This window comes from Neodiprion pinetum, chromosome 4 (assembly GCF_021155775.2).
Source record: "Neodiprion pinetum isolate iyNeoPine1 chromosome 4, iyNeoPine1.2, whole genome shotgun sequence".
Lineage (NCBI taxonomy): Eukaryota > Metazoa > Arthropoda > Insecta > Hymenoptera > Diprionidae > Neodiprion > Neodiprion pinetum.
Genome location: NC_060235.2, coordinates 10,668,625 through 10,682,943, shown reverse-complemented (window position 1 = coordinate 10,682,943; position 14,319 = coordinate 10,668,625). Strand labels below are relative to the sequence as shown.

The window sequence follows — 14,319 nt, the reverse complement described above, 5'->3', positions numbered from 1 at the left end:
TCATGTCAAATGTCCAGCAGACTTCTGGAAATTAGTCAAACTATTTAAAAGGCACTCCTCTCCGGCTAACAACATCCCTTTAGATATTTGGCACAACTACTTCACCAGCTCCTTTCCTCCTAAAAACACCAACTGCATCAACTTATCTCAGCTTCATGAAGATGCCTTGGACCAAGCTTTCACCCTGGAAGAGCTGATCAACAGTATCAACAAAAGTAAAAGAGGTAAAGCTCCGGGCATGGACTCGATCAGCAGCGACTTTCTCAAAGAAATGCCGGAAAATTGGTATCTCTTCACTCTAGCTTTCTTCAACAAAATTTTCGAGACGGAATCCATCCCGGACGATTGGGCTAAGGTAGTCATGTTCATGCTATTCAAAAAAGGAGATAATCTTGATCCAGGTAACTATAGAGGTATAGCGCTAATCAATTCTTTAACCAAAATCTTTACGAAAATACTTCACGACAGACTCAGGCAGTGGGCGACATCGCAGAATTTAATCCCAGAAGAACAAGCGGGATTCTGCGTAGGCAAAGGTACGACAGACAATGTATTCGTCCTTCAAGCGGTACTTCATATGCAGTTGCGTTTCCCTGAGACTACTGCTTACGCGCTTTTTATCGACTTCAGAAAAGCCTTTGACAAAGTCCCACACGGCAAACTATGGACAAAACTTGATAAGCTGGGAGTCAGTAGTAAATTCATCAGAACACTGAAGGATTTCTACGATAAGGCATCAATGTACATCAGATCTGGCGCTACTCTATCCAATTCAATCGAGGTGTCTGAAGGTGTTCTCCAAGGAGACGTGCTTAGTCCTTTGTTATTCATACTTTACCTTGCCGACATCAACGATTTCTTCAAAGCACAAGGAGTCGAAGGCCTATGCCTAGACTCAGTTACTCACATTGTCATGCTACTTTTCGCAGATGACATAGTAATTGTCACACATTCAGCTAATAAACTCAGACTGGCTCTCAAGACATTAGAAGATTACTGTGAAATCAACGGTCTAACAGTCAACACAAGCAAGACCAAAATAATGGCCTGCAGAACCTCGGGTAGATTAAGGAAGTCAGACCGCAACTTCACCTTCAATGATGAGCACATTGAAATCGTGAAAACTTACACTTATCTTGGAATTCCTCTGAGTAGCAACCTTCAGGGAAGCTTAGCTGCCGCTGAAGCAATAAGAAAAAGCAACCAGGCAACGGGGACAGTCTACTATATCCTCTCTAGGTTCAAAGCTGAAACTTGGTCCAGTAAAGTCAAGCTATACAACAGCACAGTAAAATCAACACTATTATATCTAGCACACATCTGGGGTCTCCAAGAGGAACTGATTGAAAAACTCGAGTCAGCCCATTGTACCTATTTCGCGAGAATACTGCATCTCCCAAACTGCACTCCTCATTACGTACTGCGTTTAGAACTAAACCGGACCCATATTTCCTGGGAACTGCTGAAACTAGCGTATAACTGGACAATTAAGATCTTGGAAACGGAGGACACTCGACTACCAAAAATTGCCCTGATTCGACTGCTTAAGCTTTCCGAAACTTACAAACTCCCAAGATTTAATTGGGCCATCCAACTGCGCATCTTGCTTAGCAAGATAAATGAAGATCACATGCTCTTGCATCTGTCGGCTCACCACTGGTGGCGTAACAAAGCGAGAATCCTCGACAAATTCCAACATCATCTCAAACTTCAAGACCTTCAAAGATACGCTAACTCCAGCTCTTGCCTGGCTCCTATCCCAAGGTCAATCCAGGATGGGTTACCCAAGTACCTGCTGAGAAATGAGTTCCACACGCTGATCGCCCAAGCTCAATTGAGAACTGCCAACATTCACTCCTGCCACATAACTGTAAACCAAAGCATTATTAAATTGAGACCTGCGGGGGACTGTCGCTTCTGCCATAATTTGGACCATGAATCAGTGATACACTTTCTCTTGGAGTGCCCACTATTCACGATCCCGCGCTCACAATACCTCCACATCTCACAAGACAACAACAACATCTTAAATCTACTGCTTATTTTAGACGATCATTCTCCAACTGGGTCAAAAAATCTGTTCAACTATCTTATCGCCTGCGTAAACCTCATCCCACAGAACAACGTAAACTAATCTTCGGTAGTGTTATACAACTGCCAAAACATCTGCCTATTCCTCCAGTGCCAGTTTCAGCGAAACTGAGTTTTCTATATCCTTTTGTACTTAGCTTATATCTTTTACTCTCTAACTTTACTGTTAAATTTTTACATTTACATTTATATTTATATTTATTGTTGTCACGTAATTTATCTATCGACCCATTGCCAGTGTATCAAAGATGTATGTATCTTATAAAAGCACTTAAAAATAAATAATAATAATAATAATAATGTTATTGTTACTATTTTGTTTTATTCTTACTCGACTATTGTCTCTCATATCTTTTAACTTATGCACCTGTGCCGTCCACTTATATTTTTTAAACTATCAAACCAAGTTTGTTGGGTTGCGACGTGCAGGAACTATAAATTTGGAATTATGTACTATTAAATAATAACTGACTTATTAAACCAATATGACCGAAATAAATGCATAATTTTCTCTTTGATCGTCAACAACTATTTCTCGCAATTGTCTATTTATTTCCCTTTCTTTTATATTTGACTTATAATCAATAAACAAAATTCATTACAAGACTCACTATCTTCGACGTTCCAATCTCTACTGTTCTTTACTAAATCTCATCATTTCGCGAATAGATATTTTCATGATACTCGATTTTCCCCAATTAAATCAAGTTTGGCCCTGATTCAAACTGAATCAGGTAATATTAAGTGCTTATAATAATAACCAGCTAAACTATCATCTTCAATTAATAATCGTTAGAATCATTTTCAATATATATATATATGAACCGTGGGTGAACCAAATTGATTTTTTCAAACAATAGTTTTCGATAGTAGAGTATTATTCTAAATTCACAAAGACTAAGTACCTGACGTTCAACATCGTTCGGATTCATCAACCCTTCCGATCTCGAGGTGAGGCTCTGCCCCAGAATTCTACGGACACCGACGTACACGACCGACGGCTCTCAATCTCGCCGAACTTCGCATCTAAAGATAAGTTAATTCGAGTAGTCTTCTTCAACATCATTCGAAATTTTGCATAACGTCGTATTTAACAAAAACGAATGGCAAAATTCACTAGCTACTGTCGAACATTCAGTATTGTTTTCTGAGAATATCAATATGGGTTTTCTTATAGAGTTCCATAGCAAAATTGAGCAAGATAGAATTGGCACCTAGCTGCAGATAATAACCTTGGCTATTCAGAGAAACACTCTCCTGTCTACAGATCGGCCACCAAATCATATTTTTAAAGGCTCAAATCAGAGCTAAGTAACGCATATAATTCTACGGATCGACTGACCCGTAGCGTAGGATTGGACTATTAACATAAGTGACATTTAATCTAAAAAGAGAAATACCATATAATAATAACAGTCCAGAAGTAGAAATAATAGTCGTTCAGGATAGATGTTTTTAACAAGAATTATGTTTAGTTATATATTATCCAAATATCATTAAAATAACCCTAAATTTTGAAAGAAGCGTAAACGATCGAATTCAACTAGTTCTACAGCTTCTCTGTATTTGAATGTGAATTCGTCCGTCGACGTTGTCTATGTTTAAATTCAGACATTTTATAATTATACCTTCTTTGGTTTTTCTTTTATATCATTGATTCATTTCATAATTAATCGTTTGAAGAATATACGTTATCTTCTACCAATCAAAATCATATTCAACCATTTATTTTGAACGATACCCTATCCCATTTCATTATAAATTAGCCTCAACCATTTAAACAACTCTCACAGACCTGTATAGGACTAGGCAATAATATACCCACGTTACCGGCTTATCGAGAGGTAAGTCTTTCTTAGTTTTAATTTTTATTCATTGTCGTTACGTGGGAGGATCTTTGATTATTCATTAATCATTAATTACCACCGCTCAGTACACGCCCACCCCCACGTAACAGGTATGTTTCAATGCGTCCGTGTGAGCCATAACTTCCCTGTAGAGTGAGCATGGCGGCCGTTACATCAACTATGGAGATTGATAATTGTGGCAGTACAATCAGGAGTGTGGTTAGTACTCAAACATTCCACTAAAATAATGAAATAAAATATTTTGGTATCCACAATGTGTTTAAATTTTCATGAGTCAAATGCATGATAGTTGCTGCATGGATTTTCATGAAATTCCATCAAGAGTTCATAGACGATATCCACGGATATATTATATATGCAGAATGGATGCTGCGTGGACATCCATGAAATACCACCAACTGTCCGTAGTAGAAATCCATGCACATATGTACAATGGATGCTGCACGAAAATTCAAGAATCTCTAGAACGCACTATGGTGAATATCCACGTAATTATCATTAATGAATATTGTACGGATATTCACTAGAATTCATGGAATATTTATAGTAAATATACCTAGATCCGTTGTGGAGGTAGAGTGACTATCTTTATGTATTCATGCAAGGTGTGTAACCGATATTGAGATTATATCGACCATTAGTCTCATTGACAAAATTAGTCTCACAATCAACATGGACGTTAATTGGACGTTGAGTTCTATGTGGGTAGGATTGAACCGTTCCGACAACAAAAATTAGTTATATTTTTTAACAGCTAAAAAGCTTGAGTGTGTCACCTACAATCATCCGACTAAGAAATTGGATTGCTAAATTGAAATCGTCCTAAGTGTCTTTTATATTTATTTGCTAACACGGCTCTGGTAAGCAAAATTTATTAGGGGTCGGGTAAGCGAAACTGGTCAAGGCCATATGTGGAATAGCTTAACTTTTCTGAAGTGGCCCACACCACGTTGCCTCTCTCGCGCAGAACCAGGCAAGAAGTCAAACTTGTCAGGGCCCCATGTGCGCCATATAACTATTTATACTCGGGTAGCTCGCAAGCTTTGCAGAGATCGTACTATCATAGGAAAAATCTGTAGCGTAAATAAAAAATGCTGATGATCAACTTTTACTGAGCTGACGTGGAATACCCTATTTAAATATACATTTTTAGCATCTCCGATTGAAAATCTGTAGTCAAAAGTGTAGCAAAATAGAAATTTCTGTCACAAAACGTTCGAAAGTTATGGAAAAAAAAGAAGTTTTTGCAGTTTTGGGAGAAAATTATGTCTTTGTTACTGTTTTGTGCTCGATTGCCGGGATATCATGAAATATGACGATAAGAAATAGACGTAAAGCCGCGTCTTTAAGAAGCCATGTTCTAACGAGAGCGGTCTGGCTCCGCTGCCCTGCTGACGCCATCTGTCTGAAGAATGAGGACACACTACAGTTACCTTTCGCATGTAAGCCAGACATCTTCCCCATAATTTCTGATCAGTTATTAACTATACCTGCTTACTTTTCCACATCCTTTATAGTCTCTTGCTATTCTTCCTATTTCTATCTCGTCTCGCGCATCCTGAGACGAGTGCACACGGTACTCACAGTTCACTTACTCAGTGTCAGCTACATCAATTCCTGATCATTTTGAATTCTTTTACCTTTTTTGCATTCACGCACTTTGTCTCTGAATCACTTCCAGCTTTTAAAATATTGACCTTCTTATAAAAATGACTTCTTTTATTTCACCTCTCATCAATTATACTGCTATTTCCACTTTCATACCCTAATCATGTAATCCACTTAGAACAGTAAAATACGCTCATATTCCTTATCGCTTTCTCAACGTTTAAAATAGTCCATCTATATTTTGAAGTATACATCCTATTTCATATTAATTCACCTGCCGTACTTTCCATTCCCCTCGTAGAAAGTAGTGACGCGTAATCGCAGGTAAACGACAAGATCGAACCCGAAAAAGGCCAAATAAACATCATAGCTGGGCATAGAAATAGATTCTGATTGCCAATCGTTAGATCTAACTATCTATTGTGTAATATCTGTAAAAAATCGCAGCATTTTCGTACAAGTACACGTTAACAAAATACATTAAGGAACAGAAACATAGAAGTATGCATGCTTGGTTTGCGAGAATTGCGGGTTTGATATACTTAGGAATTTTTTCAACGTAGTGGTGGTAACCTAAGAATACTGAACAAAATTACATTTTTCAAGCAATATTTCTCTTCTATACCGAGTAAACTCTTCTTAAAAAGAGGTATTCAGAACTTTTAAGATAAACACGATTAAAAGAAACAAACAGTTATTGCTTTCTCGGGTTTGGGAGGGGATGCACCACTGAAAACTTGTTCAAAAAATTTTGTCAACCACGCTCTAATGACACCCACTAATTTATCATATCAGTGTGGGCCACCAATCACCATTTGTCCGGGTAGAACGTTTTAAAATGAATCAATCTATTCAGACTACTGGAAATATAAATAGTAGTTTATGTGGGACAACCGTAAACTAAGCGTATTTAGGACAAGGATAATTTAGTACGAGCTAAAGGCAAGCCGAAAGCGAGTACTGAAATCATTATTCGAGACAAAAACACTTAACGGGTGTGCCATGCACACTATCTTATCCGGTACACGTATAAAATGTCACTTTGACGCCAGTTGAGATCCCCACCTCGAACCGTGCAACAGAAATCAGAACCACCATAAATAAGTCATTTTATGGGAGTTCTGAGATGGGCACTTCGAACTGTGTATGGAAACCGTCATTGAAAGACTTTTCGAAGTCAGTGGTATAAAGTAACATTTTACGGATCAAAAACAGGCCTCAAAATGTACTTTATCATGCCTGTACCGGAAAATACAATGAATGCACCATAAATTAACCAAAGGCCAGTAAATGATTACTGAAACTATACACTGATTAAATTATCCTTTAAAAGATCAATAACTGATATTTTTGGCTGCTTTAATCGATCATTAAGTGGTGCCCCTTCCAATGTATGTATATATTACCCTTTTAATGCTCGCGCGCGCGCGCGCGTGTGTGTGTGTGTGGGTGTGTGTGCGCGCGTGCGTGTATGTATGTATGTGTGCTTGCAGCTTGTAGCTTGCAGAGAATCAATAGATCAATTCTTTCAGAGCTTAATTTCAACTTGAGTTACTTACCTAGCGGTTGCAAGGAACTTTTGAAATAATCTATTAGGCACTGTTCGCGGGCGATCCACTGTATCTGCATATAAATCTGTTTCTCTGTTGTATAGATGTAAGAAGTCCGACAACTGTTTTGCAGTTATAGCTGCACGATCTTTGTCACCAAGCTTACTGCTTGGCAACTGAAAAGTAAAAAATCAAATTTTTTATTTTGTAGTCAGACGCTGTAATATGTTAAAAATTACAATTTTCCCACTTGAAAATATTCGAGACAGAGGTCGCATAAAGTGAAAAATAAACCAAGTTATTTCCTTGTCTTATGGCTACTAGATTCAGGGTAATTTTGTACTACGCGATTTTTCAGGTAATATGTTACATGCATTACAGCAATATGGTACAGCAATATTGTAAACTAGTATTGTCGCACATCTCTTATTGCAAGCATTTGAACAACACTATGTCACAATTAGCGATTCTGGTGAATTGCCCACCAGTATGCAAATACAGCACTTCGGAAGTAGAAGAAATAAACATATTGAAAAAGCTCTGCTCCTTCAACCACAACGCAGGGTAAATTTCCCTGTTGAACCGTCATTTGTTTGAAACAGCTGACAATGAGATTAGTAGTCGTTCTGACAATGAGTGCTACGTATGAAAGATCTGTAAGAACTTAAAAAAGTCACAAATGGGCAATAAAAACTGCTCGCTCTCAGACTAGGCATAGCTTGCTTCCTTGTTGGCTGCCTGATCCTTGAGCGTGAGAGAACCATTACATGGGGTTCAGATAAAGTCAGATATTATCACTTGAATTCAACCTACTGCGAACATAGACATTTTTTGAGTAAGAATTTCTTCTCTGCATGCACTATGTAAGGAGACTGTAGTGTGTGGATGTTTATGTTTACCCTTTTCAATCCTTTGCTTCCGATGAGAAGCCCGTAAGACGGCAATGCCGTCTAATAAATGAGATGCGGTTGTGCAAATCATTAATCTACGAGAGAATTTTGTTGAGAATATGTAAATTTGAACAACTGGCGAATTTGAAAAATTAACGACGGAGCCAGGAATCGAACCTGGAATCTAGCGATGCTTTACCGGAGACTTACTCCACTAGACCACCTAGCCGCCCTGACTCTGTTGTCATTAATTTCTCTCATAACCAGTGAGTTCAAATTTGTTTTCATGTGCCCGATTTGTATGAGTAAGAATTTCTTCTCTGCATGCACTATGTAAGGAGACTGTAGTGTGTAGATGTTTATGTTTACCCTTTTCAATCCTGGTTATGAGAGAAATTAATGACAACAGAGTCAGGGCGGCTAGGTGGTCTAGTGGAGTAAGTCTCCGGTAAAGCATCGCTAGATTCCAGGTTCGATTCCTGGCTCCGTCGCTAATTTTTCAAATTCGCCAGTTGTTCAAATTTACATATTCTCATAGACATTTTTTGTCTGCCTGAAATTTGGCTATCTTTTAGCATTTTATGAAAACAAGTTTCTTAATTTTTTTTCAAATTTTTTAGTGAAACCGTTGATGGGGTATGATTTTTCACAATAAATTTTTTTTTTTTAATGTTTCAAAACTTTTTGTAAAATTTATCAACTGAAAATTTTTGTTCTTAGTCCAGGAAACCGGTATTTTTTCATGTCACGGCGTGCAGAAAGGATGAGACCTGCGGATTCTGGTAACGATTATAGCCCACATGAACGCCTACTACTTTCCAACTAAAGATTTGAGTTTCTAAATTTTTTACACGCGTTTAAAGTTTTGAAAAACAGGTTTTCTACTAGGATCTCCTAAACTATTAATTGTACAGAAAAAAAGTTCAATAACTTTTTGTAGGTCTTAAAAAGACGAACAATTTAGTTTTTGGAAAATTAAAATCGGTCAATTAGTTCTCTTGTAAAAAAATAAAAACCGGCTGAAATGGCCATTTCTTAATTAACTAATTATGAGTCCAATAATGCATGTCTGGCTTTAGGAATCTCGGAAAATATGTCTCTTAGGGCACTCAAGAAGCTCGCAAAACCGGGGCTCGATCGGATAAATAGTTTGTGAGAAAAGCTATTTGTTATGAAAAAACCGACTTTTTTTGCAAGGAATTTGCAGAGCCGTAGAGCGTCGTATAGCAATTTAATTAGCGGATTTTTAATCGAGAAGGATCCTATTATCATGTACACTGAGGGACGAAATGATTTTTTATTATTAAGTTGGTGAAAAATGGCTCCAAAAAGAGGGTATGTTTTTCAGCCATAAACAAATGAAATTTCATCGCCAATTTTTACGTTACAGGACTACGATTAGTGTCACTCGAAAGCTGTTATTTTTTGACGAATTTACAAAAAAAAAAAATTTGGCAAAAGTCAATTAGGGAAGGAGATAATTTTTTTTTTTCATTAATTATTGCACCGCCGGTTTTAAACATAGAGGGCTAAAAATTGGACACGATACAGGAAAGGGTTCATACTGACAATAGATTCTGGTAGCACTTGCTTATGAATTTGTTCATCCGCTTTGCGGTCAACTCAGTGATAAAATACAGCACCGCGTATGGCGGTGGAGTGGGGGAAGCCATCTCGGCCGGCACGCGCTGGCGCTCAAACTGAATTCGCGCTTTCAAATTCCACGAACTTAGAATATCTCCCGAACAAATCAACATATCGGGTTCTTTCTTTTTTTAAACCCGACTAACTTTTTCCGCTGACCAAGAATTTGTTATAAAAAATATTTTAAAAAATGATCTTGCGTTCGAAATTTGTTTATGTGAATTTTTTTTTTCTTTTTTTACCTTTAGTTTATTTATTTTTTCTTTCATCTGAATTAAATTATATTGACGTCATATGCTTTGATTACATAACTCACAAAAAAAAGATCTGCTAAAAATACATTGTTATTGCAGTACGGGTCTCTTCGTTTTGGAAAAAAATCGACAAAATAAGGGACATAATATAAAATAAGGACAAAATAAGGTCTGAAATAATTATGAAACGTTTTTATAAGTTACAATGGCCTATTTATTATGAGAATACGTTACAAATAATATCAGAATGAAACATAAAAAACGTTGGAAAAAAATCAAACACATTCAGACACGTTTTTTTCTATATTTTCGAAAACGAAATTGTTCGTCTTTTTAAGACCTTCAAAAAGTTATTGAACTTTTTTTCTGTACAATTAATAGTTTAGGAGATTTTAGTAGAAAACCTGTTTTTCAAAACTTTAAACGCGTGTAAAAAATTTAGAAACTCAAATCTGTGGTTGGGAAGTAGTAGGCGTTCATGTGGGCTATAATCGTTACCAGAATCGGCAGGTCTCATCCTTTCTGCACGCCGTGACATGAAAAAATACCCGTTTCCTGGACTATCTTGTAATTGTGTATTTTTGAGTGTACTTTTTAAAATTGCAATGCAGTAAAATACTTTTTTACTAAGGGTTTTTTTAATCTTCAGATTGAAATCTTTTTAAAAGTCAAGTGTACCGATCAATTTTTTTTGTTAATTCTTAATAATGCTACTGTCTATTCCACAAATTTAAATCTAGGTCTCACCGTGGGGAAACGATCCTCTCTATTTTTTCAAATTTAAAAAATTAATTGACTCGTTCTTTTCATTTAAAACTTTTAATATTACTTTCAATAGGAAGATTTCATGGATAAGTGGGTTAATAGCGCATGCAGAAATTTCCAACGCTTTGGTCCCAGTATGAGCCTTTCTCAGGAAAAATTAATTTTGAACGTTAAAATAAAAAACTATTAAAATTTTCAAAAATTCATGTTTCATAAACGGTTAAACGAAAAAATGTAGAAAAAATCAAGGAACCTTTATTCACAGAAGATTGCCAAGTTTCAGCTAAATTACAAACGTCAATTTTCGCAGCACGATGGATTGGCCTGGACTGCACCATATATAATTATTAAAAATATCAAGGAAGGGGAAATATATAGAAGATACTTACAGTAAATAAGAAGGGTGTGCGTAAATTGCTGGCTGATTGCTGAAGAAATTTCATGACAAGTTCAGAACAGGCTGAATCCGCACTTGGTTGAGAAATTTTTCGTAGAATACATCCCAAATACAATCCAAAAGCCTTTCTTGCTTCACCTGAGCTGTAAATTACCCCAAATTCGTATGAGTAAGCTCTTAAGAAATTAAACATTCAAAAAATTTCTGATCTATACTATATCACACATGCAACTTACTTATGTTTGTGTAAATTCATCAATTACTAATTATTTTATTTTCTAATTTTCACATTGTCCGGACAAAAACTATCGACGATCGCGAATTGAAGTTTATTTGCGACACATATGAATTAAATACTGTACCATTATAGGTTATTAACATACGTAATATATGTACCTATATTTAATTGAGCAATAGCAATTACATCGTGTACCCAAAACGGAATGTATAAAAGTAATTGTAAGAAATTACCTATGAAAAAACTCATCAATTTTTTTTACTGAGTTCTATTTGATGTTCCGAAGAACATATTACACAACTAGAACCCTCTCACTTAAAATTAAGGGGATTGAAACAAGGGATTGAAAAAAAATTTGAAACAAGAGATTTACCGGCACTAATTTACAGCATTGAATATTCCAAAATATAGAATTTATTGTACTTTGACAAAAATAGTATCATGAAAAATCCAATTTTGCTCAGTGCGTTTCACTGCAAAATGATTAACCACCTTATATACGGGCATAGAAAAAGAAACACGTTTTTTTTTGTTTTGTGACGTACGTGGGCATCATGAAAATAGTGTATTGTGTTACAAGTGCGAACTTTGCAGAATGAGCCGCAAAGGCAACTGCTACGTTTATACGAATACTAGTGCCATTTTCCGCTCGCACGTCTGCCACACGCTATTTTTTTCCAATACCTATAAAAGAAAGTTTCATTTGAAAAGTAACGAAGGTGCCATCGATAGCGCAATAATTTAGAGTTAGGTGACTTACGCTCAGTGACACAGTGCGTGAAATTAAGTTATTCGAAAGTGCCCATGTGCCAAGGAGCATGATAGCATGTAAAATATAGCATTTCAATGGTGCGCATACGCCAACGTTGTCTCATCGGACTACAATAGAAAAAATAATCACCAATCCTAGAAATCGATTCCGGAAACTGTTGCTATTTTACAAAGGTCTTATTTTTCTCATCGCATCAGTTTTCAAATCTCGCTTCACATGCGGTCACGCAACAAAAATACGTAGTCTCCATATCATACCAAAGCAATATACGGCTGTACCCGTTTTGCTTATTGTTAATGTAGATAATATACCGTGCGGTACTCTGATATCTATACTAATTGTAAGAAAATAGCATAACAGCAGTTGAAAGAACGAATTAATGTGTAAATTAATAGAACAAAATGGCTTAGAAAACTTGAGAATAATTACGAATAATGAGTACGATTCTCGGCACAAGTCTCCGGTAAGACAATTATAAACTCCAGGATCATCGAATATTCTTTTCCTCGTAGTAATTTTCAAATGTCTCTTTAGTTACTTCTACGCAGAATTTTCAAAAAATTATATGTAAGGCCGACTATGTCAGATACTAGCGTTACCAAACTTATATCTGACCCGCTCCAACGAAGGGATCATGCAGAATTAACTTCACTGGTGAATACGTATGATTCGGTATCCTCATTCGGTAATTAACGATGCAGAAATGAAATTAGAAATCGGGCGCAGTATATGATTCTATGATAGGAAGAAACGGAAACGGCTCCGAACTTTTTGAAAAACATCTATAACACTATTAACCGACATAAACAACTCGTCAAAAATGATTAAGATATATAAGAATCTTACTATTACTTCATAATAGGGTATATATTTCAATTTCACGGTAAGAATGAATAGAAACAGCATTGAATGTTTTAAAAAATATTCGTCGCGATATGAAACAATACAATACGGCGCAGCTAAAAAACGATGCGAATAAATTAAAATCTCAATATCGTTTTAACAGAAGCTGTGATGTCCGAATCGCATGCAAAATTTCATATTCTTACTTGATATTTCACGATTCAAAAATACCAGGGAAAACTATTGGATTTTGTTAACGTTTCCCATCCGACATTGTTGGTAGGACATGCAGTGCATCAATATATGAATCCAAATCACCTCCTTCCCCCGCCATTGCCCAACTCCGAATATTATTAATGATTCATCATTGCTATCAAATTTCAAACAGCAATCAAAATTCAAACAAACTGATTTCAATCTAATTTTGATAATTATGTGACTGAAAGATAGTCGCTTGGCATCAATTATGTCGCTAACCTAAATGAAAATAATTACCGAAAAATGCGAAATGTAACCTTATGGTCAACCCTCAAGCTCCACACTGGTAAGACTTCGTATTGGCAATACTGTCATTTTAATGAATCTTGCGACGATTTTTTTCCAATGTGCGAGCACGTGTTTCAGCGCGTGCCTATGTGCATGTCGGTGAGATCCACTATTTGTTCGCTCATATTTCGAGAACGAATTACCGGATTTGAATGACTTTGGTCACAATCGATGCGGTCCTTTGCAGCTTAGAATTAGACCCGATAGAATTTTTAATTTGATCGGTCAAGATGTTTTTCGCATTCTTTGATATCAAAAAAAAAAGAAAAAAAGTCTTCATTTGTTAATATATAATGAGTTTTTACTCTCCGATTGGGTTTAAACAACTATATTGTGTTTCTGTAAGAATATAAGTTTTTTTATCAACAATTGTAACAACCTTAAAGACTAACTTAATTACCGCAGGTGGCGGGGGGGTTAATTCCCCCGTTCGGGAAGTGACGACCCCGCGTACATCGAGTAAGTCAAAGGGGACTGAAGTTGGCACAGGCCCAACGGATGGCCCCCGAAGCGGCCTCAGGAGGCGGATTGGGCGTAAAAACCTGGTCCGCTCGGGATGTGACGACCCCGGGGTTTTCTAGTAAGTCGGAGGGGACGGAAGTCGGCACAAGTCCGACGGAAGGCCCCCGAGGCGACCTCAGGGGCCGTGCTATGTTCCGGCGCGGTACGGGGAGTCGCGCCCCCGAGAGACCCGTAGCACTTAGGAACTTTTATGGAGATGCACAAGGTAAACAACGACATACCTCAGGTGGTAGCCCCAGCACAGGGGAAATCCACCCTGGGTTCCGATCGGGTGAAAGCCCCGGTGGCCCATGGCAGCGGCACGGATTCTGAGGGCCGCAAATTGTGCAAG

The 14,319-nt window shown here is 37.1% G+C and overlaps 1 protein-coding gene across 6 annotated transcripts in view; it reads right to left on the bottom strand.

Moving 5' to 3' along the window:
- Positions 1-14,319, bottom strand: part of TTLL5 (Tubulin tyrosine ligase-like 5) — a 289,302-nt gene that overhangs the window by 62,305 nt on the left and 212,678 nt on the right. For 5 of the 6 annotated variants that reach the window (XR_006882456.2, XM_069135010.1, XM_046619687.2 and 2 more), the window contains exons 13-14: positions 11,060-11,210; positions 7,127-7,293 (exon numbers count right to left, since the gene is read on the bottom strand). Coding sequence is in view for 4 of the 6 variants with exons in the window: in XM_069135010.1 (XP_068991111.1) it covers positions 7,127-7,293; positions 11,060-11,210 (318 nt within the window). In the remaining 2 variants the exon portion in view is untranslated. Of the gene's footprint in view, positions 1-2,996; positions 3,118-7,126; positions 7,294-11,059; positions 11,211-14,319 lie in introns of all 6 variants that reach the window. The other variant, XR_011176837.1, reaches the window with a different exon arrangement.